This window comes from Gallus gallus, chromosome 17 (assembly GCF_016699485.2).
Source record: "Gallus gallus isolate bGalGal1 chromosome 17, bGalGal1.mat.broiler.GRCg7b, whole genome shotgun sequence".
Lineage (NCBI taxonomy): Eukaryota > Metazoa > Chordata > Aves > Galliformes > Phasianidae > Gallus > Gallus gallus.
In genome coordinates this window covers 6,005,547-6,032,259 of record NC_052548.1, presented here as the reverse complement: position 1 = coordinate 6,032,259, position 26,713 = coordinate 6,005,547, and the positions used below count along the sequence as shown (strand labels likewise).

Sequence of the window (26,713 nt, the reverse complement as noted above, 5' to 3'; positions counted from 1 at the left end):
TGCTGTCTATAAAGGTTTTAATATCAGTATAAATAGGCCACAGTTACAAAAAAATTGCAAGACTAGAGCAATGGAATTTTGACTTAAAAACCTTGAGTGAGGCCTTGCTCTTCAGAAACACACACAACACACAGACTGCAGGGTGGAGGGGAGGCGTGAGCACACATACACCATCTTGCCTTGAACCACTCAGTACAAAAATAGGAGTAGAAAGATGGTCTCTGAATTGCTGGCTGATCCCTAGGTTGTGCCTTAACTGGACTCTGACTGGGAGGGAGAGGCAGACTGCACCTTGTGTTAAGAGCAGAGTTAATGCCCAGAGGAGAGTCTGTCCTCTCTCTCCATCAGCCAGGGCTTCCCCAGCTGAGGTACAAGCTATAAAAATAAAGGTTTTGACTGTTCAGCACTTGTACCTAGCCAAGATGCTCTAGCAGATGGAGCAGGCAGGCTGTGCACTGGTCAATCTGAGGAGCCCCTCGCAGCTCTCCTTACATTCACTGCGCTGCAAGAGTTCAACAGGACCACGCTGCTGCTGTTACAGCTCGGTATCCATCGCTGCCCAGACCAGGCCTCCCTCCCTGCCCCAGTCCTCGTTACAAGCTCTGCCAAGGGTGATGCTTTCTGTGGTGGACACGAATCGTTCTGGTGCAAGTCCTGGAAAGAGAGGCTGTGGCAGAACAGCATCTATCTCTGCACATGCCGGACAAAGGCCTGAACGAGCTGAAACAAAGGCTCCTGCCCCTCAGGCCCCAGTTTGGAGGCAGACTTTCCCTGGGGAGAGGGAAGAACCCCACTGGCAGGTGAGGAGGGACCACCACGGCGGAAATAACGAGACAAGCTGGAAAGCAGCGTACTCTGAAATGAGAAGATACGATGAGTTAGTTTCTTCCAAGCACATATGCCTCACCCTCCCAAAACAAGGTGCCGGTGGCACAGAAACAGATAGCCAAGGCTGTTAACTCATGCAGGGGAATGGGCTGTACCAGGCAGATGTGGGACCTTTACCCACAAAACACACTTACAATGAACAGTGAGAAAGAATGGTACAAGCTGCTTACCAGCTCAGAGCTGAGCTCCTGTTTCATCCGCTGCTTATCGCGAGGATGCACAGCTGGGTCTCTCAAGTACCGCACGGCCTGGGAGATGAGCAGGTAGAAACAGTTTTCCATTGTAAACATGAGCAGAGACCTGTGCAAAGAAATGCAGATCAGCAGGAGCCGAATATCCCAGTTTCAGATCACACAGCCTAAGAAGGACTTCATCTAGAGTACATAGGAGGGACCACTGCTGCTGCTCAGACTGGGCTCAGGCAACGACAACAAAAGCTATTGTCTACAGAGCAGAAGCCCCCACTTGCCCTGCATGCTTTGGAGAGCTTCTAACAGGCAGCTGAACTCTTGTCGTTCAGAGTGAGAAGTTCTGAAGCTACCCTAATACCTATAAATCTCAGTTCTGACCTGAGGAGCACTGGGTTCTGCAATTGGCCACAGCTAAATAAAAGATCTAGAAACTTACTTGAGGGTTTTGGTTCCCTCTTGCATATTCAGCCCTGCAGCCTGAGGAAAAGGTTCCTTCTTCTTATCCAACTGAAAAAAAAGACAGCTATTGGACACAGCACATACAGAAGCTACTCTTCAAAATATTAATTGAATAAGTTCCCTGAGATGACTGCAAGAGCTGTGCTTTCCCAAACAGAGATGGCTATTACCTCTCCCAGCATGTTGAGGGCCACATTGACTGTGGCAAGGAGGGTCCCAAAGGAAGGTGCGACATCCGAATCAAAGGCTGGTGTGGTGAAACTCAAGACAAAGAGCACGTTGTACTCAGCAAGGTCCAGTGACTGTGGAGAAAAGCAAAGAGGACTGCGTGACCTCTGAGGACATGAGCATGCTACTGTCAATAGTAATAGACATATCTAGTCCCTATAGCATGGTTTTTGTATGGAGAACTTGAAGCACTGAGGTCATTTCCACAATCTGTTATGCAGCTGGAACAGCAAAGAGCACTCTGCACAGTTCTGCACATGGAGGCTGTACTCTGTTCACATGAGTGAGCAGAGCCTTACAATTCTCAGGCTGTGCAGCTGAGCAGCAAGCTAAAGCAATGACTGCTTCCAGACTGTTTTCAAAAGCCCAGGCAAATGTAACCTATGGGCACAAGGAAGTAACTATCCCAAAGAAAGCAGCAGGACATTGCCAGACTCAAGGATTAAACCCTGCTTGGCTTAACTTGGAGACGAGGCCACAGGGTCACACCTACATGGGAGAACAAGAGAGTATCTTTTCTGAAGACCGACAGGCTGAGGACACAAACATAGCTGGCTCTGCTCCAGTAAGGCTGCACATACAGTGCTGTGCAATCACACCACAGCTCAGCCAACCTTTCTTCTCAGATCAGTGCCTGAGAACTGAGGGGAATTCCTGCTTTGTGCAGCAGAACAGCAGACAGATGTACAGCAGGGTCACTGGCTCAAGCAGGATGGGCTGTGCTTCTCTTCGTAGACCCAGAACGTCACCTGGGACGATAGAAACCTCCCTGTTCAGGGAGCAACATCTCTTACCTGATCGAGGAGTATCTGGCAGACGTCGGGGGTGAAGTGGCGCAGCGCAGCAAGAGATTTGCTGAGGATTTTTAAGAGGCTGTACTGCACCATAAGCAGTGCTTTCTGCTCTGCTGCCTCTGACTCAGGGCTGGGGTGTTTGGAGGAGGCCTGGGGATTACGCTGCACTCGTGGAGTCACACTTGACGGAAGGGAGTCACCATTTTTTGTCTGTAGAGAAAAGCGTCTTAGATACATTTGTGATTGTTTTGCATTAAGAATGATGCTTTCAGGGAAAACTGCTACAAGCAAAAAGGAGGAAATAAAGCACACAAACTGTCACCTACTAGAAGCGTGAGAACCTACAGTTAGCGCACAGCAGGGGAGGTTCTGCATTCTAGGAAAGCAGCTGCAGAGGATCTTTGGGTTTCACATTCCAGAAAAGGAACTTCTAATCAACACAGCAAGCCTCAGCCATGCTGAAACAGCACATCAGTAGCAATGCATTATCTCTACCTCATGTTCAACAAACGATTCTCCAAGAACAAGAGCTGTATCTCTTAAACAAATTAAACCAGATTAAGGACACCAGGTCAGTAGTGTCTTAACGGCCCTGGAGAGCACTACAGCAGTGCAGCTTCCTTGCTGCTTTGTAGGCAGCTCTAAAATGATAATAGCAGCACTCAAGCACAAGCTGCTCTTCCTCAAGGTCTGGCCTTTCACAGTCCAGAGCTTTTAGTCTCAACTACTATCTGAAGACATTTTTGCTGCGGAAAGCTGCAAATCCTAGCTACTGATGATTGCTGGTAATCACCACTGGGAACAGAGCCTGGATACTGAGCATTTGCCTTTCAGCATGGAGCATGAGTACACAATCCTCCCAGCTTTTAGCCTTAGGGTCCCCATCCTCACCTGCAGGTAGTGCTGGAGCATTTTGCGGCTGTGCAGCAGGGAGGTACAGGCCTGACACAGGTAACACAGGTTCACCTGAAATAAAGGTAAGGGAGAAATCTCTTCAAAGATCAAAGGCCATCCAGGCAGAACAGCATGACATAAAGGAAAGAGCATAAAGAGGAGTAATAAAAACAAATGTAGCGCCACTTTCTCTTACCACATCCAACTTCCTGCATTCCAACACAATGTGTTATTTACAGCAGTATCCTGACTCCTACCTGCATGTCCCTCATAAGCTGTGGCAGGTGGAAATGCCACTCCTTTGTGAAATTGGAGAGCTGGAGAATGAAGCCAACAGTGTGATCAGCCTCCTCCAGACAAGCCAAGCTCTGTACTGTCCGTACTGCATTCAGGCACTGGAAAGCAGAGAGAAGTAAATCAGGACTTTGAGAGCTAAAGCACAAAGTAAGTCCACTCTTCTCTAGAAGAAAAAAAGCAGAGATCTGCCCTTAAGGGCAAACAATGCATTCATGAAAGTAGTTGCACAGCACATGGGGCAGAGACTCAGAGCACTTTACGTTCTTAATCAGAGGTCAATGCATTTCATAAGCTGTGCTGCTGTATGAAGAGACAGCTGCTTGTCTAAGGAGCCTGCTTCTGAACAGGTCATTCAGCTCCTACGTACAAACAGAACTCTTCAGCACACTGACACAAACTGCCCAATGCAGCTATTTCAGTATTGTAGGACCTGAAAACGTGCCAGCCTGAATTGCGATTGAACCCTGGCCACAGCATTTTCATTAGTAGAGCAAGGCAGGGCTGAAGTCATCTCTAAGAAGAGCTCTTACACTCTTCTTTTCAAAGCAGATAATCACCAAGTAAGATCCCACCAAACCCTTGATTCTGCTACTGTGCTGTTAGTGTATTACACACCTGTAGCAATGTTATAACCCCAAGAGTGAACGAGACAAAAGATGGTGACTGCCCAGCTCTAACAACTATCCTAACAACCAAACCATCCCTGCCTGACCTCATGGATTGTAGGCATCCTGCCTTCTCCCACTTCTAAATTATTCTACTATAAATCTTTCTGAGACAGCAGCTGTGTCTTTTCAACGCTTCTACAGTCACTGACAAATTCCCACTGCTACTGCAACACAGAAGCCAAGTAAGCCATCGCAGAGGAGGTATGTGACATACCTGAAGAATCCTTTCTTGATGGACACCAACAAAGTCCAATGCTTCTGTCAAAAAGTTGTATCGGAGTGTCTTGAGAAGACGCTCCATCAGAGACATGGAGAGGCGATAGACCCCAGGCCAAGAGGGAGCATCCTGAGACTTCCGAGACGAAGCAGATGTCTGCACAGATACAAAAACAAACGACTTCTTTACACCACTGCCCAGCGTGGCACACACCACAAACCCTTCACATCGTTTTCAAGTCTCCAGGTCCGACAGGAGATTGCTGTCCCCCAACCCAAAGGGTTCTTCTCCAGCCACAGCCTGCAAGGCAGGGCACAGCAAGCTCTCGTGGCACACTGCCACCCAAAAGGAAGCAGCACCCACCTGAATGGCTCCATTAGTGCTGAGCTGGTACACGCTCAGGAGGGGCAGGCAGACACTCTGTGAGACACCAGCCCCAGCCACTGCTGCTGCTCCCTACAAGGCACAGAACAAACTACCATTAAAATCCGCAGGCTTCTCGCTGGTCTAAGACTGAAGAGGCTCCTTCAGCATTACCTTTATCTGTCCCTTGCACTGCCACCACCCTTTCAGAGAACCTTTGTTGCACATACTTCCATATTGCTAAAAAATTAGCAGCAAGAAAAGCAACACTGTTCTTGCAATAAAATCTAACCTGCACAGCTGTACTGTGAATTCCACTTCCACATCAGCTGGTATGGTAAATACCTAATCTTTGAGAAGAGCTAGCTTTGGAATGGCCTTCATTTCACTTAAAGCCCTACACTAAGTTGAATATGTAATAGATAAGTAATGCTTTACCACAAGTAATGAGAAACCAGGTTCCAACACTTAATACTGTTTTAAACAGGCTGAATAATCTGCATTGCAGAAGAACACATTCAGTGAAAGTGCCTGTTCTAAATTACAGGTCTGCTCTGGCTGCCTCAGATCTTCTGTCTGAGACATCCCATTAAAAAGAAGAAGCAGGCAAAATAGGGAGGCGTAAAGACAGGACCTACTGCTTGCCAGCTTCTAACAACCCCTTTATCTACAGATCACTGTGCAGCTGCATCAGAGGCACAATAATGAGATACACGGAGCCTATTAAAAATGTATAGCTATATGCTTTCTTTTCTCTGCATCTCTCACCTGCTGCGTCCTTGCTAAGGTCAGCAGCAGATGTAACGAGGCCTCTGTGAAGTGAAGGTTTTGTTTAACTCTCAGGCTGATCTCCAAAGCAGTAAAGATGGTAGGAAGCACAGGGACTTTCCTAGTAATCTGCAGCCAGTAGTCTCCATCATCATCAACTTCACAGAGCTCTTTTGCGAGATGCAGACCCAAAACACAAACCTGGAAGGGAGAACAGGGCATATGCTTGACATGTATGCAAAGAAAGAAATCAATCTTGAAAGCATTTCATGTGATGATCTGAAGTTCACTCATTCTCAGAATCACAAATTAAGTTGGCTGGTGTCACATTATACTCTATGTACTTCCTGGCTCTCATATAAATTGTGACAATGTTTCTTAGGACAGATCTGAAAGAGAGACAGCAACACCCAACTTCCCAGGCTGACATACGCCGAAATACCATGGAGCAATTCCCATGCAAGAAGTGCCAAAGCTTCCTTTGGAGGCAGCAGGCAGGAGAGGGGGTCCCCAACATACACAGATCTTTTTGGCCCTTTACCCCATCTCGCTGGTCCTTGTGTTTAACTCGGGAGGCATCATCTGTTTCCATGCTGTCCTTGTCATCTGTGGCATCCCCCAAGGTCAGGCTGTGTCGAGTCTGATCAAAGAGTGCAATGACCTCATCCTGGAGAGTTTCACACACACTCAGCACCAGCTGGGAGTACTGAGGGATCTCATTCACTGCGACACACACGGAACAGACAACAGTTAGCACACCGACCCTGTACTTAGGTCTAACTGGTAATATCACTGGGATACACTCCTTGGAGTTAATATTACTGTTTTTATTGCAGAGCCCAAAAGATAGAATGTGAGGAATTGTAACCAAGTTAGATGAATAAGGCTAGAGGGATATAATAAGTTACAAGATCACCATCTGAATCATATAAAACATAATTTTCCCAAGAAGTCATTATCAGATGATTACATTTCAAAGCAGAAAGCAAGCACTGCTATGGACTGACCATTCTGTAGCTGCTCCCAACAGCACTGCCTACCCATTTCTCCAGATTGCTGGCACCAGTCCATGGATGCAGCCTGCTGTCCATGAGCTGTATAAACACCACATTCTCATGAAAACCATCACAACAAACTGCACCACCTTCTACTGCCATGACTACAAATTCAAATTCATCGCCAAATGCAAATGTTAAAAAATAGTAATAATTCTCCACTTTGTTTATCTTCTGAACAACAAAGGCTTGCAGGGCCACGCAGTGGGACAGGAACTGCACTCGGATCAGGTAAACTGAGACACTCCTCAACGCCACAGTGCCTTTGTATCTTAGTTGCACAGCACAGAAAAATACTGCCTAGATTCCATTGTGTTAAATGCTACTACAGTGTAAACAGTCCTGCAAAGGACTGAAGTAACAAAGTCACTGTGTTGGGTTTTTTGTTTTGTTTAACAAAACATGCCCTCCTTGGGTTTGTGTCATTTGTTATCTGTAGAAAGTAATGTCACAACCTAAGGTCACTGGGTGACACAGCAGTACTGGGGTATCCCTCCCATATCCACAGAGCTGTCTTCAAAAACACTCCAAAACTCTACTTTCATTTCCATCCAACTGATCAAACATAGGGGTTCTTGTTGGGAAAAGACAAGACAAGAAGACATGCACACTGTGAACAATATGCCTGAGGTGAACCAGTACACCTCATCTCTCCCAAAGCTAGTTAAAACAAAGCTTAAACAGTGGAGGTGTCCCAGAATCTAGCAGCTATATTCTACATCTTGTACTACAGCTAACATCGTACACATTTTCATGCTGGAAACACGGTAGTGTTAATCGTGCATTCAGCCATGGCAGCACTGCTCTTGATGTTTGTACATACAGAATCTCACCTTTCATCTCCTTCATCTGCAGCACAGTGATAAGAGCTGAGAACACTTTGGCTTTGGTTTTCTCCATCATCTGCTGATCTGCCTGTAGTACTCCCTCCAGAATCTGCGTCAAGGAGTTTATGATTTTATCCACAGAACCCAACTCGCTGACAACGAAAAGGAAGAGCTCTTCAGATCAGACAAGATCCCTCAGTAAATATACTGGCTCGACTGAGCTGTGTGCATCATTGGTTTAGGTTCTTCCAATGCAACTTGGACAAGTCACTGCCTCAGCCTCCCTAAGGACATGCCACAGCACAGTGCAAATGCAGGGCTTGCTATCACAAAAGCTTTTTTCATACACTTTTCACCAGAAAGCAGAAAGTCAAAGCATGTATGTATTGCTCTAAGATCTTTCAGCAACAAACTACAGACATCTGCCATCTCAAAAGAAAACTTCATTATAAGGCATCAGATTTCTCTCCAAATCACTAAGGCAAAACACTCAAACATACTCTCCTGAGTTCTTATGTTCAGCGGTGATCATTAAACATACATGCAAAATACCTACCTCTTCCACTGCTTCAGCAGGATGAGAAGAAGGGTACACAGCATAGAGCCCAGCTGCAGACAAGATACCGACATGGGAACTAGAAGCTAAGAAGAAACATCACAAGAGTTACAGGTGTAACAGTCAGTGCACAGGTGCAATGCAAGAAATGCTCAGCCCAAGCACCACCACCAGCTGGCACCAAGGGGGGAACCAGAGCCCTCTGCAGGGCCACCCAGTTACATCAAAAATAACACACATTAAACAGATGAATAAGAAGCTCAAGAGAAAGACTGTGATTCAGCCCAACTTCACAGGATCTAAAAGAAAAAAAGAAAACCTACGATGGCAAGCAGCTGCAGAAAGAGAGCTCCTCACTGTACACATGAGATGAGCAATTGGGAAATTCAAGAACTTAGAGGAACTTGCACCTACCAAAGCCTTGGTTCCATTTAGCACATCCAGAAACAATTGCTGATGAACTGCAGGATCAGTGAGATGCATTATATCCGCCTAAGATCCACAAAAGCAAAGCTCCATCAAACACAACAAAAGATACACCCTCTTTTCCTCTCTAGCATCAGCCTTCTGCTCTGTTACTTGAAGAATTCGCCAAATTTTGCATCCACTCAACGATACAATTTTGCAGAGATCACTGAAGTATATGAGCAGTTAACGAAGTTGGCAATGGCTAATTTCCCTGCTGGGCCATTCACTTCACTAAGCAAAATCGCTTCAGGACTATACAATTACTTCAAATTGCTATAAAAATTGTATACCGCTCCCCCATGCTCAGACAGACAAAACACTAACTACCTAAGCCTACACCATGCTTGTGCCAACTTGTGTTCTAAGTGCATATATGTAATAACTGAAAGGAAATAAACAATGGATTTTCACTATGGTGTAGCTAATCCCTGAGAAGTTGACACTGCATTATTCAAAGTGTTAATATCAGATTATCACGAGAGATAAAGAGAAAAAACCCACAAGGGTAGCTCTTACATGGCTAGTGGATATAATGAGCAGCATCCGCCAGGCTGAGATGAGCATCTGATATTCTGTCATGGAGGCACAGCTACTGCCCTCTGTCTCTGCCACATAATATGCCAGTGATTTCACGTATTCTGACCAATAAGCAAAGCGCTTTTTGGTGGAGAAATTCTTCAGCGTGTCTTTCAGGGACTGATCCAGGGAGCCCCTGACCAAATAAGGAGGAGAAGATATCTTCATTTATTCTTTGGTCAGAGAATACACTCCTTCTGAGACTCAGGTAGGAAAGCCAAGGGCACGGCTTGCAAGTGAAGGGTATTCCACAGATTAGACCTGTGCAGGGAATCCCACTTTTTGCATCACATTGAAGGAGAAAAGATGATCCCTGAAGAAAATCTACAATTTGTTTTGTTTTTTAATGGAGATTTTAGTTAATCCTGACTATTCATTGTATTAAAGAGCAGTTATGTTCAAAAAACGATTAACATGTTATTCAGCAATCACTATGCACTTTGCTTATTTCACAACTTCTTCTATTAAATATGGTATATTCTGATTGCAGGATACAAGGAAAAATCAGCATTCTCACCTATGGGATACAGAAACAGATCACATACATACATTTGAATTTCCTGCAATCACCCACTGCATAAAGTGATCTTACAAAGACTGTATATATGTCACTGTTCCCCCCACGTTTTCACAGGATTACATGTATTTATTTCCTGAAAGCCTGTGTGGTCTATCAGAACTAACACACACACAGTTCAGACTTTAGTAGTGGGATGAAGGAGAGACTGCCAAAGACTCACTTGACAACATAGTAGATCTCCAAGCAGATGATTTTCATGATTAAGGCACAGGTATCCAAGACACTGAGCTACAAAGACAAGATGAAAGCAAAATTTGAGCACCTTGCTCTGCAGAGTGAGTGGAACTCTAATTTAACCTTACCCACCCGCTCACAGTAACTGATAATCCGGTTTGGCAGACTTGTTTCTCCCATGATAGCAATAGCTATGTCATTTGACAGAGACTGACAATGACAAGGAAGGAATACTGGATTCAAAGTGGCAGTCAAACTGAGTGAGGGCACAGGACTTTCATAACGAAGGGGAAAACACCCACAGAAAGGAAGAATGCAAAAAACCTCACTGATTCCTCCCTGACACTAGCCAGCCCAAGCTGTGCCTAAAAACAAGGAGTCAGACAGCATACACAGTACAGGTGCACTACGTACAGCACATCTTCCAGACAATGTAAACACAGATGCCAGATAACATCTATTTTGATTTCACATGTGAAAAAAGGGCAGAGAATTTCTGAAGATCCACTACTGTATAGCCATTCTCTGCAAAGAGCTCAAGTATATGCTTCAGCTCCTGCCTCTGTTGAAACCACTTAGTCATACCGCTTTTTAGAAAGCCAAAAGCACAAACAGCAGCCACACACACTTAGAAACCCATCTGAGAAGTACAAAGCTGCCTCCGTTTTGCCCTGATGTAACTCACCTCTGACGTCTCTGAAGGCGGAGGAAGAGTCCCAAAGAGTGGATTAGTCAAATTTTCCCAAAACTTTGGCCTAAAAGATAGATACAGAAGTAGTATCAGTTATCTCCCTCATGCCTAGCAGCATTCTGTCCATTCCAAATTCCACCAAAAGTATTCTTCTGTAAATACATGATTATATAGCCTTGCACAAAAGAAAGTGAAGAATGTATATTTGCTTCTGAACATGCACACATTGGCTTTTCATCTTTTCCCAAGGGACAGATCAAGTTCCAAATGCACACACAGCACACTCACTTTGTCCTCAGAACTAGCATGGCGCTATCTCGGCGGTCCTGCCACAAGGCGTGCAGGAAGGCGATGGCAGCACGGTGCAGGAGGGGAGGACACCAGTACCTCTCCTGTTGTTTGGAGTCTATCAGCTCTAAGACTACTTGGAGGCAACTCCACTCCCCCAGACTGAACTCCTAAAGCAAAAGGAAATGAGAGAGGTTATGCCCCCACCAAACCACTGCAGAGACGTGTATTACAGCAGAATGCCCTCAATTCCTCTTGAACAGAAGAGTTAATCTTGACTACGTGATGTAGATATGTACTCATAAGTAACTACAAAGAATGCGTAACACAAGAGGGGAAAAGTGTTTTAGAGGTAGAAAAAGTGAGCTAAGCTAAGACTTCATAAGACCAAATGCCTTCAAAAAGGTCCCAGTTCAAGAAGACCTCCAACTGCAAAGCAGTAGTGAACAGGTACTGTGAGAAACTGATACTGTTATACAGTGTATTCCCACAGAACGGCCATTGTCAGAGCCAGGAGAGTAAGGTCACAAGGATCTTCGCTATCATTGCTCTGACTCAGTAGAGATGTTCTTATGAAAATCGAGGACAGCTCCTTTTCAGCTGTAAGAAAAAGTGAAGCTGAGACCACAGCATAAGCATTCACTGCAAACATGTTCTGCATTCACCTTTACATCAGGCACAGAGAGTTGCACATAAAACCTATCAGGCTAAAGAAATCTGTGCCGTAAGACACGGGGACATTACAACAGAAGAGTGGTGAATCTCCAGGCAAACGTCAGCCGTTCTACCTTTGAGCCATCACTGCCATCCTTCACTTCCAAGTTCAGGAAGAGCTCAATGAGCCCAGGCTGTGTCTCTACTGCAACTGTGAGGAATTCCAGTATCATGACCTTAATACGCATGTCCTCAATCTTGCTCTGCAGGCGGGTGAGGAAGGCGTCGCGGATGGCAGCAGCATCACTACCAAGACAGGCATAAACAGACATGGGAGCAACCTGCAAAAGGAAAGTAACATCAGAAGCCAGGATAACCAAATTCTACAGAACACCACTTCTCTAATACAAATAGCTTTCAGTCCACACTGCCTTCAGCCGACTTGCTTTAACCTCCCTGATACAAACGAGTCTGAAGAAACTATTTTGAACAAATTTCAGCAGTGGAATCAGGCACAAAGGAAGAAGCAAAGCTCTTGTGTGAGCCCCATCCTACCGTAGCCAGTCTCTTGAGCAGCTGGATGGCCAGGCGTGGGAGTGCAGGGTCATGCTTGTGGTAGATGTATTTGGCCAAGACCGCAATAAGATTGTTTCCATGAGCACCTGAAGGGAACACAGTCAAAATCAAAGATAAGAGCAGCTATTTCATAAAGAATGCCTTCCATAGCAGAAGGTGAGAATTAGGTAAGCCCTCCAAAAAAATGAAGCATGATGGGACCCTAAAGATCACCTAGATCCAACCCCTCTGCCATGAACAGGGTTATCACCTGCTAGAATGCCTTACAGGAGGGAGAATTAGCCTTCTCCTATCACTAGAAAGCATATTTTGGACATTTCAATAACTGACATACTCTCTGTGGTGAGACACACACCGACTGTTTCTAAGTAACAAAAAAAACACAGCTTCCCAGGCTGTCCCCATGGAGGAATACATACCATGCTGAGTAAGTGCCTGTTCTAGTGGAGATACCACACTAGAGGGGGGTTTCAATCGTATGACATTATTGGTGACTGAGAACGCCAGCTTCACAGTTTGTATCAGCAGCTGGCCTTGGCCTTGCGACTCATCACTGTGTGTCAAAAAAGAAAGCAAAGTAAGTGACTGTGTTGACAACTGACATTTATTATCCACACAACATTCAAAGATGAAATTCTGCGCTCTGTCAGTCAGAGGTTATAACACATTTTCACTCCGAGTGTCACATCACCACCTAACAGCTGCTGAAACACAAACCCCCACACAGCCACAAAGTATATTGTCTACTCAGCCCTCAATTCTCAGCCTCAAACAAAAAAGGAAAATAGTCTGACAGTCTATTGTCACTTTTCTCCCCCTCTTTAGGAGAAAGATTCTAAATGCATTAAGACAGAGGGAGAAACATTTGCATGAGCCAATCTTAAAGAAATTATAAATGCATCCACAATAGATGACGAGACTAAACTGACTCTAAATCCAATATTTTCCTAAGGTTTTCCTTACAAGATAAACATTCTGGAGAGACATGAAAGTCAAAAAGGATTTTCACACAGGTATTGCTTTCTCTGTAACAAGTCTGGATTCCCTTCCAGACATTCTAAAAGAAAGGAATAGCAGACTTTCTCAAAAACAACCTCCTGGCAAGTTTGGCTGGCCACGTGTCAAGGAAAATTCTAACTTTGGCTTATAATCCTCTTGGTTCTAATTCCCTCTATCCAGTCTTAGAAATTAAATTCAAGTGAATACATTATTTTAAAAAAGTAACTGCTAGCAAAGTTAAAGCAATGGAGCACCCACCAACACACCACACATCATGAACACCAAGCAAAGCAGAAAACTAAAGCAATAGCATGAAGTGGAGAGTGTACAGCAAAAATTACATATGGATCCATAACAAAGAAGGCTTGTTCCTCTGGAATATACAAGGCAGGCTGCCACAGGTCCCCAAATAAGTGCAATCATGTTAAAGCTACGCTTCAAATATTACCCGTTGTTTTTCTCCTCACACTTCTGAGATGAAGCACATGACTCACCTACTCGACTGGGAGGCCATTACCATGTCAATAGTGTCAACACCGATTCCCATGATGTTAATGACAGCTTGCCCTGCTTCAGTGTTGGCCAGGCTGAAGATGCACAAGGACTGAAGGCTGGGGGCATTGCTGGGGGACACAAACACCACAGAACATCATCGTTAAGATCACTCATAGTACTTTCCCCCCACCACTTATGAAACAACCACAAAGCAATGTTAGCATTTCTACATGTCCACTAGCCCCCACTTCATTCTTCCTTCTACTTCCTTCAGAGTGGGTATATGAAATAGGAAAGTGGGTGGCAGTCTGCCCCATTGAACACATATGCTGTTTTCCCCTTCTTCATCAGATATTCTAAAAACCAACACGCTTTGCTTTGTCTCTAACATTTTTCTACCCTTCCTGTTCTCATTAATGCAGAAAAACACTGAAACCAGCACTACATAAGCAGGCCAGTTAACTCCAGGTAACTTTCTTTCAAAAACTGAAACAAAAAGATAGCAACAGAGTCCTGCTACACTGTAAACCAGGCCATACCAGACCTGACATCCATCACCCATCTTACCTACTGCGAGGATCCATTTCAGGGCATAAATTCAGTATTGCATGAATCAATTGTAGAATGAGGCATCCTGAAACACAGACGAAATGGACCGCTCAGTTCTCAGGAAGACCTGTTACCCAGTCCCTAATATTTTCAACCAAATCTCAGCATCTAGCAAAATTAGCAGATGCACAAAGCAAATCCTAAATGTCTGCCAGAAAAGATCTGATTAATAAATGGGAAAAATTTATGCATTCTCCCCAAGACAGGCGAACCTTTTCGACCTCACCTGTCTACCCTCTCAATGCCCTTACCAATTTTCTCCCTCACTCCATGAGAGTTGTAACGCCATTTGTGGTAATTTGGTAACATCTCCTTCAGGACAAACACAATGCAGGGCACAAGCCCTTGGCTCTGGGTGCTACCAAGTTGTCCCTAGAAGAAACAGAAATGTTATTTTTCCCCTTCTGGTTTAAGAGCCATTAAGTCTTTCATAGGAAGATCAGCCATGTGTCTTTAAGTGTGAGAAAAGCACTGAACATGGTGACATAGACTTTCTATTTCTATTCTCTTGTAGATCAGAGCAGTTTTTTGAAAGAATCAGAGAAAGCACAAAACAGCAGCACATAAAGAGTGCCAACCAATGACTGATTACTCAGAGACACACTGCACAGAGGATGTCAGGCACTGCTGTATTTCACTTTCTCAGCTGACTTCACATAATGACCACTCCAGAAGCACTCACCCGGACCAGAGTTGTGATGAGGTTCAGGAAGGAGATGGTAACGCTGTACTCGCCTTGAGGCTGCTCTATACTCATCAGCAGGTTCCCATAGCCCCCAGCATTCATTCCCTCTGCACTGTGAAACAAGCAAGGGGATTCACTGTACAAATAGTACAACTTCGACATGAGTGAGAAATGCCAGATGCACAGATTCCATAAAGCTTAGATTTCAAAGAGGCAGAAAGGTCTTATGACAAATTATGAACAATTCAGGCAGGGAAAAAAAAAAAAAAACAACAATACCTAATCATGTGATTCATACTGGATACTGGATTAGCAACGAATGGTAAGAAGCCTGTATGGTGAAGGTCAGTCCAAACCTGCATGAGAACAAGTAGAGATATTATCTCTCACTCACATGTCTATGTACTAGTTTTCAAACCTAGAAAACCAAAGGGTCCTCACCTTGGCTGGCATCCGTGCAGCCAGTACTGTCAAACAATTGACACAAGAAGCAATAACGTCCATAGGGGGAGAGATTACAGTTGTCAGCCTGGGAAAGACAAATACACATAAAATGCACTGCCATCTGTGATCTAGCCTATATGCTATTGTTTGATCCAAAGCATCAAATCTACACTCCAGCACAGACACCAGAGTCCACGCTGCCAGTCTAGCCTTGCCAACTCTCCCTCTCCCTTGAATCAGATCAATTTACTGCACAAGGCAAGGCTCATCAGACAACAGGCTGTCACAGTGAATAGTGATTAACCAGCAGATGGCTGGAGGGAGAGTTAATACGTGCAACTGTTTTATCACTTGGAACTTGCACAACATCCAAGAAAGAAGTGAAGGAGGGATTGTTCTGCTGCATCAAAGCATTCTGTAGCCAGAATAGTCCTTACTGAACATCAGCCGTGGGGAGTTCAACCACTGAGACACACTTCTCAAATCTTTTGGTAAAATGGGTAAGTGACCACTCTTTCAGCTCATTATATCTTCTCAGGTACCTCTGCTGTTAGTGACTCCATGCTGGTCAGTGACTCACCTCTGCAGCAGCATGTAGATTCGTGACGTGATTGGCAAAAGGCAATCTGCTACGGATACATCAGTGCTGATGACTTTATGAACCAGATCAATGATTGGCTTGACCCTCTGGCAATGCTGAATCACATCTACGTAAATAAAACTAGCATTAGAATGCATAAATCACGCATCAGCAGTTATCAAGCTTAAAACAATGCACATTCATCTTCCAGAATATCCCCAGGCTTATCTCATTAGGCTATCAGCCTTTTGCAGTGAATTACCACAACTAAGACCCCAAACCAAAACCAACAGCAATAACAAAAACAAACTGGTTTTTGGGTGACTATCCCAAGCTCTTTCAGAAGTACTCAGAGCTGCTCAATCCTACCGTTAACTTAAAGTTGATAACAACAGTCAATTACTTTATTCTCTCTTACACTCCCTGCCTCTCTCACCTGCTGTGGATACAACATGGAGCAGCATTTCAATCTCACAGGTAAACAGTGTCCAGCTGCTGTAGGAGTACTCCCATCGTACTAAATAAGCTCGATCATCCAGCATCACTTGGCCCACTGTTCCCTGAGGTATCCGCAAATTTGTTTGACCTAGTCCTAAATAGTGAAGAAGCAAGTAAATCCATCAATCTCCCCACAAGTTAGAAGCCAGGTAAACAATTAAATTCCCCAAAGCACTTGAATAAGAAAAGATACAATGCAGTTTCCTTACCAAGAGGATAGAGGAGCTTTGGAGCCTGCCTTCGCCACAGGGTGCCATCTTCATGAGAGATCACATCAGGAGGTTTATGCTTGTAGAGTTCAATGTAGAAGGACATTTTATCCAGGAAACTGTACACCTGCACAGAAAGAGAGCTTAAAAAACACAGCCAAAGAGACAGACCCTCTTAAAAATTAAACAACCACATCATTACCATTACCACAGAGCATGCTACCCCTATCTTGAAATAAATAATCTCCCAAGCACCAAAAGAGATCTTGTACCTTTTTTGCAGTAGATTTATCTGACACAAGAGCCTGGAGCAGCTGAAGGAGAGGAGTAAGAAGATGGGGGAACATCCCACATACACTGTCCAGGATAATACCCAGACCTGCAGTCGGTTCCTGGTGATGGAAACAGAAAACAAATGTCTTGCTGCTAAAAAGAATTGCTAAAATAGTCTCAGTATAGCATAAGGATATAGCTCCTTTTCAAGTCATACACTGGACATTAATCATGCACAGAAGTACCACTCCAGTCCTTGCACAGACTAAAGCATGAGGTAGTGTGCAAGTATAAGGCAGGAAGTAAGACTAATGCATTACATATCATCCTAATTCTGTAACAACAAAAAAATAAGCACAATGCTTTTGCCAGCAGTTAGTTCAGTCCTTGCAATCCCAGCCCTGTTTTAAACTATCACCTATATTACAACTTGTTCCAGTATCCTTCAAGAGTAAAGCCAAGGATGGACCTAAAAGGCAGGAAAGGGCAAACATAAATATAAGATAGCTACAAATTAACACTGGCTACTCAGGGCCTCCTAGCAACTTGCTAACTAAATATGATCAGTCTGCTCTTTTCCTAAAAGGGAATCTTTTTAATCAGGTTTTGGTTATAAGCAAGGTAGGTCAAAGAAATTGCCAGCACACTCACTGTCTTCCAGAAGAGCTGAGGAATGCTGGAAGCTGCCAGAACTTCACATGCTGCATCGATTATATCCTTCAGAGGAAGAGAGGAAAAACAAAATAAAACATTACTTTACACAGAGAGTTCTCATCAGAAACAGATTTTGTCACATTCCTAACATTTAATGCTTACCAGCTAAGATAGAACTACTTCTAGTCAAAAGAGAAGGACACCCCCCCTACAAAGCCAATCTAAAGCCATGCTTCTTATCAAGAGATGGCCTGGCCAGGACAAACATGTCCCCTCCATTTACAAAGGACTATATCATGTCCCCTCAAACTTAAAAACTGCATATGTATTACTTCCATTGCTTTGGAAATAAAACATCGACAAATAGTTTCAAATCCATAGGACTTCAAGTTCAAGATAGGCTGCATTTCACTGTTACTCAGCCAATCTGCAGTGGTACTTGCTAAATGTGCATAGTGTAAACCACACTTTTAAATCTACTGAAAACACAAATTTTGCTGTTTCATATGGAAGATTACAACTTAACAGAAGTAATTAGTATCAGTTATGACAGGCTACTTCAAATTAGCTAACAGATGCAATGAGCATTGGATGCTTACTTGCTGATTGCCCAACGTATGCAATTCCAGTGATGTCAGGACAAAGGAAAGAAGCCCATAAATGCACATACAAGCTGTGCTGGCAGTACACTGCAAAGAAAGAATACAGAAGAGCAATACAGGAAAGATTATAAGCTATAGAACATAGTGTAACAGCACTTAGACTCCGTTACAAACTGCACACCTCTGAGTAACTGCCTCTGTCATGTATCCTTGCTACAATACAACAAGCAGGCATCAGTTAAGCCACATATAACACGAAAAGTTTCACTGAACTGAGAAATCATTCACTGCTACTACTACTATCATGAGGAACGCCTTCAAAACATCAAAAAAGAATCATTCAGAGTTCAGAGAAATCAGAACATTTGTTTTCATTGGTTTCTGCCCACCAAGGTGATGGCTCTCACATACTGTATTGCATAATGAAACCGTATCCGGAGAAGAGTGCAGAATTAAATCAGCTAGTACTACAACAGCAAGAATACCCGTGGAGGCAAATCAACAAATGTGATTAGATGCAGTCTGTTCTGATCAAATGAGGTACAATACTCCTATTTACAAAAGGTTTTTTGTTTGTTTTTGTTCAGTTGTGGGTTTTTTTTTTCATTCTTTGGGCATAAAAATCTGTTTAGTACCAGATTGATTTCTGCTCTTCACTGAAAGAATGTGAGATGATAAAACACGCTTTATTACATGCTATGGTTCAAATCAGCTTTAGCTTGCAATCACTCTGATTCAAAATTGTCCACTACCCACCACATCTTTACATCATTAGTAGTTAAAAGCCTTCAAGAGCTTACATATGATACTAAGAAACTCACATTCTTGCCCCCACTGCTAAGTGATTTCAGAAGCTTTGTCAAGTACTGGAACACATTGAGCTGGATAGCAGTGCTGCCCATTCTCCTGATAACATTGGCTGACTCCTCAGGATTTATGGTATGACGGAGCAGAGCCCAGGCCAAAAGCACTGGAGCGTGATGTGAGACATCTCCTAACTGCAGCAGCTGATTGTCCATTTCCTGCACAGAGATAAGAGAAATACAACTGAGATCCCACGGAAGCAGAAAATACTCAGTAAGCATATTGCTGATGGCAACTTTCTGCTAACACTCATCTTCCTATTACAGACAATTACTTCAAACATCCAACGGATCAAACCATGCATCTGCAGTCCTGGTCTGGCTTTGTGCATGTTTTAATGACTTTGTGTTCTTCTAACCTCAGTTCTCTGTCCTAAAAGCCCTGACACTATTCTCAGTGAGTGAAACAGAAGATTTTTAAAGCTCACATTGCCCATCTCTTTGCATACACCTTTCCTTAAAGAAAGGCCCAAGATAATCAAGTAAATAAGTGGGAGAAGAATTAATTTCCTTCTTATTTGTCCCGTCACGTTACACAGATGCTAGCTCTTACATTTGGTCAGCAAACAGAAGTGAGAACTTTATATATATAATCTTCTAACAGCACTGCTTGGATAACCAGAAGAAGTTTTACGCTGTCAGGCTGGATGTGGGGTTACCCCGCCGGCACTTTACCTGGTGGATATGTGAATTATTGGCTAACTTGTGCTCCTCTGTCCTATCATCCAAAGCTCGCTCATGGAGAGAGTCAATTTCCATGCCTTCCACCAGAATAAGAGCACTAAAGTAGCTGCAAGCAGGAAAGAGGAAAAAAAAAATCAAGTAGGTGAGACATTTTGTTTCAGAATTCAGTTGTTGTTTTTGTTTGGTTGGTTTCTAATTTAAAAAGAACGATAAGCAGTCAAAGAACAACATTCAGTTTGCATTGGTTCAGCTGCTCTTTGAGGAAATAAGAAATCATGTAAATCAGCAGCAGGTAATCCAAATTTTGTCTTGAAATGCTAAGCACAGAACAGATTAAAATCTTCAAAACTACCATTGAACAAACAAACAAACAAATCTTCACTGAAATAGGAAGACAGCTCTTCTACCTTTTTAACTCCATGCCACCCACCAAGACTCATTCCTTCAGGATGCAGCCTAAGCTATGTCCCACACAGCAAAACAAAGACATCATAAGCAGACCCACAGCTCGTACTAAGGCGATTCAGTTCACTGTACAGAACTGTGAAGATGCAGTTTCACTTTACAAGTAGACCATCTAAGAATAAACGGCACTGTCTTTGTTGCTATTCTTAGGACAGTTAAAGCTGGCATCTGGATGCCCCTCTGCTTTGCAGTCACATCTTCATTTTGCCACAAATGTCCAATGAAAAGACATTCAGCCTTCGTCATAATTAGTTCAGCTTGATTTTCAGAGTGGTGGTTTTAAAGTGGTGATTTTGAGAGAGAGAAGAAAGAAATATAAGCACTTTTTCCCTTTTTTTTTTTTTTAACTGAGGTAAACAACTGCACTGTTCTGTACTCACTGCACAAATATACATGTTACTTACCCAATACGATCCACCAGGTGATCCATGCTCTCATCTACCAAATGCCTGTTGGTTTGTCTAGTGCCAAATCCCTGCTCCTTGAACAACTTCGCAAATGCCAGAAGCTCATCAGGTGCCATTTCAAAGTATGCATAGTAGAGGAAGATGACTTCCAGGAGCATGGACTGCTCACGGAGGCATTGCACAAACCAACGGGAAACCTGACGTTCTGTCTGCACAAGGAGAAGTCCCACCATCATGCATCAAAGCTCAGAGATCAGACAAAGCAACCAGAAACCAAGAGGGGCTGAGCTATTTCAATGTTTGCGTAGTCAGTGGTTGGCATTAATAACAAGAAAAGCCACTGCAAATACAGCGTACTGACACAGAGAGACTATGAAGAGTTACATGAATTGATCTGTCAGCTGAGGGTTATCAACAGATTGCTTACAAGGAAGAATGTGTTTCAAACAGCTTGCTTTGGTTCTGAGCAAAAGTGCACTCAACTAAAGAGAAAACAATGGTTAGGTTTCTTGGACCAAGAGAACCATCACTTTAGGCTACATCTGCACACAGACTTTTCAACACACTATATATAAGGAAAGACTTTCTAAGTTAGATAGATAAACTTGGTAAGTTCTACAGAAGACCATGGAAAAGAAAAGTACCATCAGATTTCCATGTGTTTCCCATGTAGGAGCTTCTGCTTTGTACAGTTCTTCAAACTGTTTACGGTAATTGGGAACTAGTTCCTTGTCCAGCTTTTCAACACACTGGAAGTACTGTGCCTTAAACAAGCAAACAAACAAATAAATGAACTTCCATATGCATTCTTGTGTGGTTTTTTGCAATCACAGGTGGATAATTAGTACACAACTTACATATTTAGCTTATTTCAATGACATCCAGGAAAAGGTTCCTGTACTCACTGTGTAAGGGTGCCTTTCATCCTGAAAGTAAGTGAGCAGATGGAGGACACAGCGCAGAATGCAGATCCTCTCTTCATAGTAATAATCAGCAAGCTGTGAATACATAACGTCACCGGTATCAGTTTGGTATTGTGTTTGATTCCCATTCACTTTCCTCTTCCAGTGCCTTCAGCACCAGAATACATAGTGCTCAAACACTGCTACAAATGGAATTTCAACTAAGCAGTTTTAAGTTATCTAAAAAATTAAAAAAAATAATAAAAAAAACCCGAAAATTTAATTAACAGAATTCAATAAAACATGTTTGTGGGACATGTCTATAATTATGCTATTCAATAAAACTTGGAAAAGAAAGGCAAAAATAAGAGACAATCTTCCATTTTTAGTAATCTCTGCCAGGCGTGATGATCAACCTCCATTTCAGAGCTGTCCCTTCAGACAGAAACATATAAACCTGCAGGCTTTGGAAAATGTGGAACCATTCAGCTGACAGCTGAACTCCCTGACATTAATCCTAAAATCTCCACCATCCCAAGGCTTTCCAAACACAAAACGTTCATTCTCAGATGTTTTCAATAGAAAATATAAATGAAAATGACTAACCTTCAACATCAGAGCCTGACTCTGTCTTTCATCCTGAAGAACCGTCTGTAAGAAAACATAACAAAATAATTATCTACTGCAGAAACATCTACTGACAAATATCATCAAAAAAAAAAACAAAAACAAAAAACCAACCCACAACTAAAAGAAATGAGAAAATTTTTCTTTCCATTTCTTTTGAAAGACAGTTTCCAAAACTACAAAACCAAAATACTTATTTGTAAATGTTTGCTCTTCATCTCCACCCACCCTCAATTCACACATCTGTAGGTTTCCTGTATTCCTGGGACAGAGATGAGCTAAATCCTTGCAGACAGATTCAAGCAGGAAGAGGACCAGGAAGTTAGACCTGAATTTCTGCTGTCACATTTCTGTACAGTGGTACTTGGCCACTGCAGGTTCAGAGAACACAAACTACAGTCTTTTCCAATTCAGAATGCAGTGGGGCTGCATATGATCATGTTCATCAACAGATTACTGGTATCGTGGACAGATGCATAGTGAATAGGAAATAAATGGGAGCTAAGGACCTTCAGAGAGTCCCTTGTTCCTCTGTAATCTTCCTGAAGATAACACTGTAACAACTGCACGCTCTGCTCTTCATCCAGACCCTGAAAAGAAAAGAGAGAGATGCTCTGAAATGAACAAAAGGTAACTGAATTCATTAAAGATTCTCTCCAAATATTTCAGGTAGAATTTCTCTTCAGAATAAACAATAATAGAAAATTTTTGCTTTTCAGGACGATGCTTGTTTCAGTCAGCACTCCCATTGAAAGCAAAATACACAAGCTTTGATGTCACTTAGGTGCAGCCAGTTAAAACCTCAGCAAAGGAACATCATAGTCATTTAAACAAAGGTACTGCCACCAGTCACCTAACTCTCACTCCCAAAGGGGAATCACAAGGAACATAACCTTGCAGGTAAAGAGTATTTTCAAATGTGGCTACTACTTTAAGGGACACTGATTTTTAGCTGAGCAACTTCAGATGTCTTGAAAGAACCCGAGACCAAAGAGGACTGCTTCTGAAAAGCAGGAGGGGATGTAAACCAGGAAAAACAAACCACTTCACACAGTCACTAATAACTTCAGGAAATTTTGATGTAGAGACCCTATGGGTATTCATAACCTCATTTAAATTACTTTGAACTGAAAGAAATTTGTCTCTCCTCAGCATCAAGAAAATGCAAGGATGAAAAAAAATAATGAGAAAAGCAGCTTCACTCACCAAAAACTTGCTGACCCTCAGACCCAACTCTTTTAGTGGAGCAGCTACATCTTTGTCAGCTTTTATCTTCTCTGCTGAAGTTGTACTAAAAGAAAAAAACAGTCATCATTAAAAACGCAGCAACCCCAAGGAATGAACTCAAGAGGCTTAATTTGCAAGTTCTCAATTTTATCAGTTTAAGCTGAACACTTGTTTGCTCTCAGTGGCCTTTCAATATGTCATACAACAACAATCAGCAATTTTCCTACCAGATAATACTCAACATTGTTCGCTACTTTATTAGTATAATAAACACAGGCTGCATTCACTCTGTCCTTTCCAGTGAAGGAATCTAGTTTTCTTGCTGACATGACCAACTGTGAAGAGGAGCCACTTCACTGCAGAGTGCATACTTGCACTTCGGCACCACAGCTGAGCAGAGGTAAGGAAGGGTTAAGAGTTTTCCAACATTGGTAATGACAGCAGAAGCTACTATTATTTCTTTCTGGCCTGTATTTTATGCCCTAGAATGTAGCCTGGATTAAGCACTTCCCATTGTTGCTCCTCTCCAAAAATCTCAAGTCATGCAAGAGAGTAAAGATCTATTTTTAGAAAATCAGAGAGAAATATTCAATATGCTTCTCTACTTATTATTACATTCCATTTTAGAGGTTAATTTCTATAATCAGACAATTACCATACCTTGGAGGTTTGTAGTATGAAAGCCCTTCTAACAATCTCTGCCAGTGCTTGTTCAGTTCTGATGCAATCTGTGCCTAAAAAAAGAACCAAATACTACTGAACAGATTCCTCAGCATCTCCAGTCAAGTAGCAGATTTGTTTAAGTGAAGCAAAGAAATTCCACCATCACAGAGACAGGAACAACACAAGGCAAACGACAGCATCTGTGATTCAGACTGATTCAAGGTAAGTACTGTATGAGAAAGCTTGCTGCCTTGCCTAGTGTTAGGAAAGGAGAGGAAAGAGAAGGTGCTGGTCTAGGTTCTGATACTGCCACATTTCCATCCTCTGGGCACATTCCTGAATGCAGGGGCTCCATCCCAGAAAATTCAGAAGCGGGCTGTACCACTCACATATACCCTAAAGCAGTCAGTTTAGAATGCAGCACTTCTGTCCACTCCTAAAAGGGAACCACCTTTTCACATACTCCCTTCCAGGCAGAAGTTGATGAAGCAGCTGTAAGTGAGGAGTGGAAGAACAGAGAAAGAGCAACAAAAATCACAATGAGGAAAAGGAAAAAGCAGCACAACTAGTATTCAAACAGATGTACAAATGATGTATTTGGCCATGGAGCCCATTAAGTGACAGGTAAATGGGCTTATCAAGGCATGGACTTACTGGTTCTCTTAAAGCTGATCTGCCCAGGAGAATTGTCCACAATTCTCTGCTGCTCCTGTAAACAAAGGGAAAACGTGGAGACTGTTTTAATAACTAACACCATTTCAGGCTTCTATTTCACACACACCTTTTCAGACTTACAATTATTTTTTCAGAACAGGTCGTACTGCAATATAAAGTAAAAGAAAAATGATTTAAAGGACACTCGTTTTTAGCTGAGCAATTTCAGACACGCTGGAAGAACACATGGAAAACCAAGAGGGTGACAGCTGCTAGAACAAAACTTATGAACGTGATACCTCTTTGATGTGAGTTTATATCAGCTTACAAACTCAATCTGATCTTGTTAATTGAAAGCTTGGGATTAGTAAAACAAAACCTAAACAAGGAGCAGGGTGGTATTTTATTGGGTTTCATCTGATGCTGTCCTCCAAACAAATTCTTTAACGGTTTCTACCTTCACTCAAAGAGGAATCCAAAGCCAGGTGAAGGGAAGAAACACAACACGTCCCCAAAGGGGAAGTTCCACTAGCCTCAGCTCTTCAGAACATCACCTGAGCTGCTTGTTTCTTCCTGCTTCCTGAGAAATTTGTAGGAAAGCCAAGCTGTGCTGGAAGGAGCTACAGACCCCTCACCCCAGCACGTGCACCTGCAACGATGAGTCTCCCTGCAACAGCTCTGCAGAAGCACGCGTGCCAAGAAGAGCAACTCAGCAAACGTAAAGCTGACCACTTGTCAGCAACAGAATACGAATCAGGAGTGAAAACGCCACAACTCCCCACACAAAGGTAGTTTAAAAAGAACACTCAATAACTTATGTTAGGCTAGCATCATCAAAATAACCTACTGTGGAAGCAACAGTCACCTGTAACACCCGGTGCCATCCAAATGGCTTATGGAAGCTGCTATTTCCAATGCACCTATCAACCAATTTCTACCTCCAAACTCCTCCGCAGGAGCACCTTGCTGTGTGGGAGCTGCACACCTCGCCGACTGTGCGGGTGGAGCCTCTGCAGCCCAACGGGTGTGGAAAGGACATCAAATCTTACCAAGAAACAAAAGGCTTTGCAGAACAGAGCCAACCTTGCACTTCATTCTTCCCTAACTTCTGCTGGGGTCAATTAGACCGTGGGAGAGCGATGGTAGGAAAGCTCTCCTGGTGCGCCCATAGGGAACAGGGCTGTTCTTGGCCCCGCTGGGGGTGTGAGCTTTGCTTTAACACAACGCAGACACCTAGGGCCAAACGGAGCCTGAAAGTGACACAAGAAATGACCAAAAGGGAACGAAAACAGCGATCCGAAGGGGCTCGTCCCAAAAAACAGGGCTTCCTTCCTACAGCTCCCACGTGGCTGCCGGTTCCCTTCGGCGAAGAGCCCTCCAAGAAGCGAGGCCGAAATGCCACCCTCCGCACAGGGCTCGCTGCCGCCCTGAGGGCACGGAAACCCCGAGGCGCGGGAGGAGCCCACCGAGCGGCAGCTCCGCCTGCTGAGGCGGCCGACGAGGGGATTTCCTCAGCAAACCGCGCGTGCTCCCCACGAACCGAGGCGCCCCGTGGGCCGGAGGCATCCCGCAGGAGTCACACGGAGCTGCGGGTCCCTCAGGGCCCCTCAACCGAAGGACGGGGCGGGGCCAGGCCGAGCGCGGGAGGCGGGGTCAGAGCGGCGCGGGCCCCGCGGCCGTTAACTCTCCCCTGTCCGCTCCCCCCACCCCCCACAGCCCCTCTCCGCCGGTCTCCTTGTCGCCCGTGCCCCGCGGAGGGAGCGCGCTCACAACGAGGGACGGCGCCCCCCGCCCCCGCTCTCCATTCCCGCCGCAGCAACCGCCGCCGCATCCCCGCACCTCGCGCACAGCCCGCCCGCCGCCATCTTCGCTGCCCCTCTCACGTGACCCGCGGCGCCGAGCGCAGCGCTCCGCCGGCGTCACGTGGTGCGGCCGCTCCGCCTCCGCTCCCCCCTCCCCGT

General features: G+C 43.9%; 1 protein-coding gene across 5 annotated transcripts; it reads right to left on the bottom strand.

The window, feature by feature from the left end:
• Positions 1–26,650, bottom strand: NUP188 (nucleoporin 188). 5 transcript variants are annotated; one of them, XM_046901783.1, is made up of 45 exons: positions 26,293–26,650; positions 24,753–24,807; positions 24,096–24,169; positions 23,415–23,499; positions 22,718–22,798; positions 22,188–22,232; positions 21,585–21,677; positions 21,324–21,443; positions 20,677–20,888; positions 19,799–19,913; positions 19,082–19,282; positions 18,258–18,347; positions 17,656–17,721; positions 17,004–17,123; positions 16,732–16,858; positions 16,461–16,616; positions 16,025–16,151; positions 15,442–15,529; positions 15,280–15,356; positions 14,998–15,112; positions 14,567–14,687; positions 14,274–14,340; positions 13,706–13,834; positions 12,632–12,765; positions 12,192–12,298; positions 11,771–11,977; positions 10,983–11,152; positions 10,689–10,758; positions 9,990–10,057; positions 9,190–9,385; positions 8,620–8,697; positions 8,206–8,291; positions 7,656–7,801; positions 6,775–6,861; positions 6,309–6,490; positions 5,768–5,968; positions 5,000–5,092; positions 4,634–4,792; positions 3,712–3,849; positions 3,452–3,526; positions 2,561–2,770; positions 1,709–1,840; positions 1,516–1,586; positions 1,059–1,188; positions 1–855 (listed from the first exon to the last, which is right to left on the bottom strand). In XM_046901783.1, the coding sequence occupies exons 1-45, from the start codon at positions 26,316–26,318 to the stop codon at positions 685–687; spliced, it is 5,301 nt and encodes a 1,766-aa protein (XP_046757739.1). In that variant the 5' UTR covers positions 26,319–26,650; the 3' UTR covers positions 1–684. The 5 variants fall into 5 exon arrangements, with proteins under 5 accessions (XP_046757739.1, XP_015134969.2, XP_015134970.2 ...); XM_015279483.4 differs by having other exon boundaries at positions 26,592–26,650; XM_015279484.4 differs by having other exon boundaries at positions 6,808–6,861; positions 26,592–26,650.
• Positions 26,651–26,713: the final 63 nt, after the last annotated feature.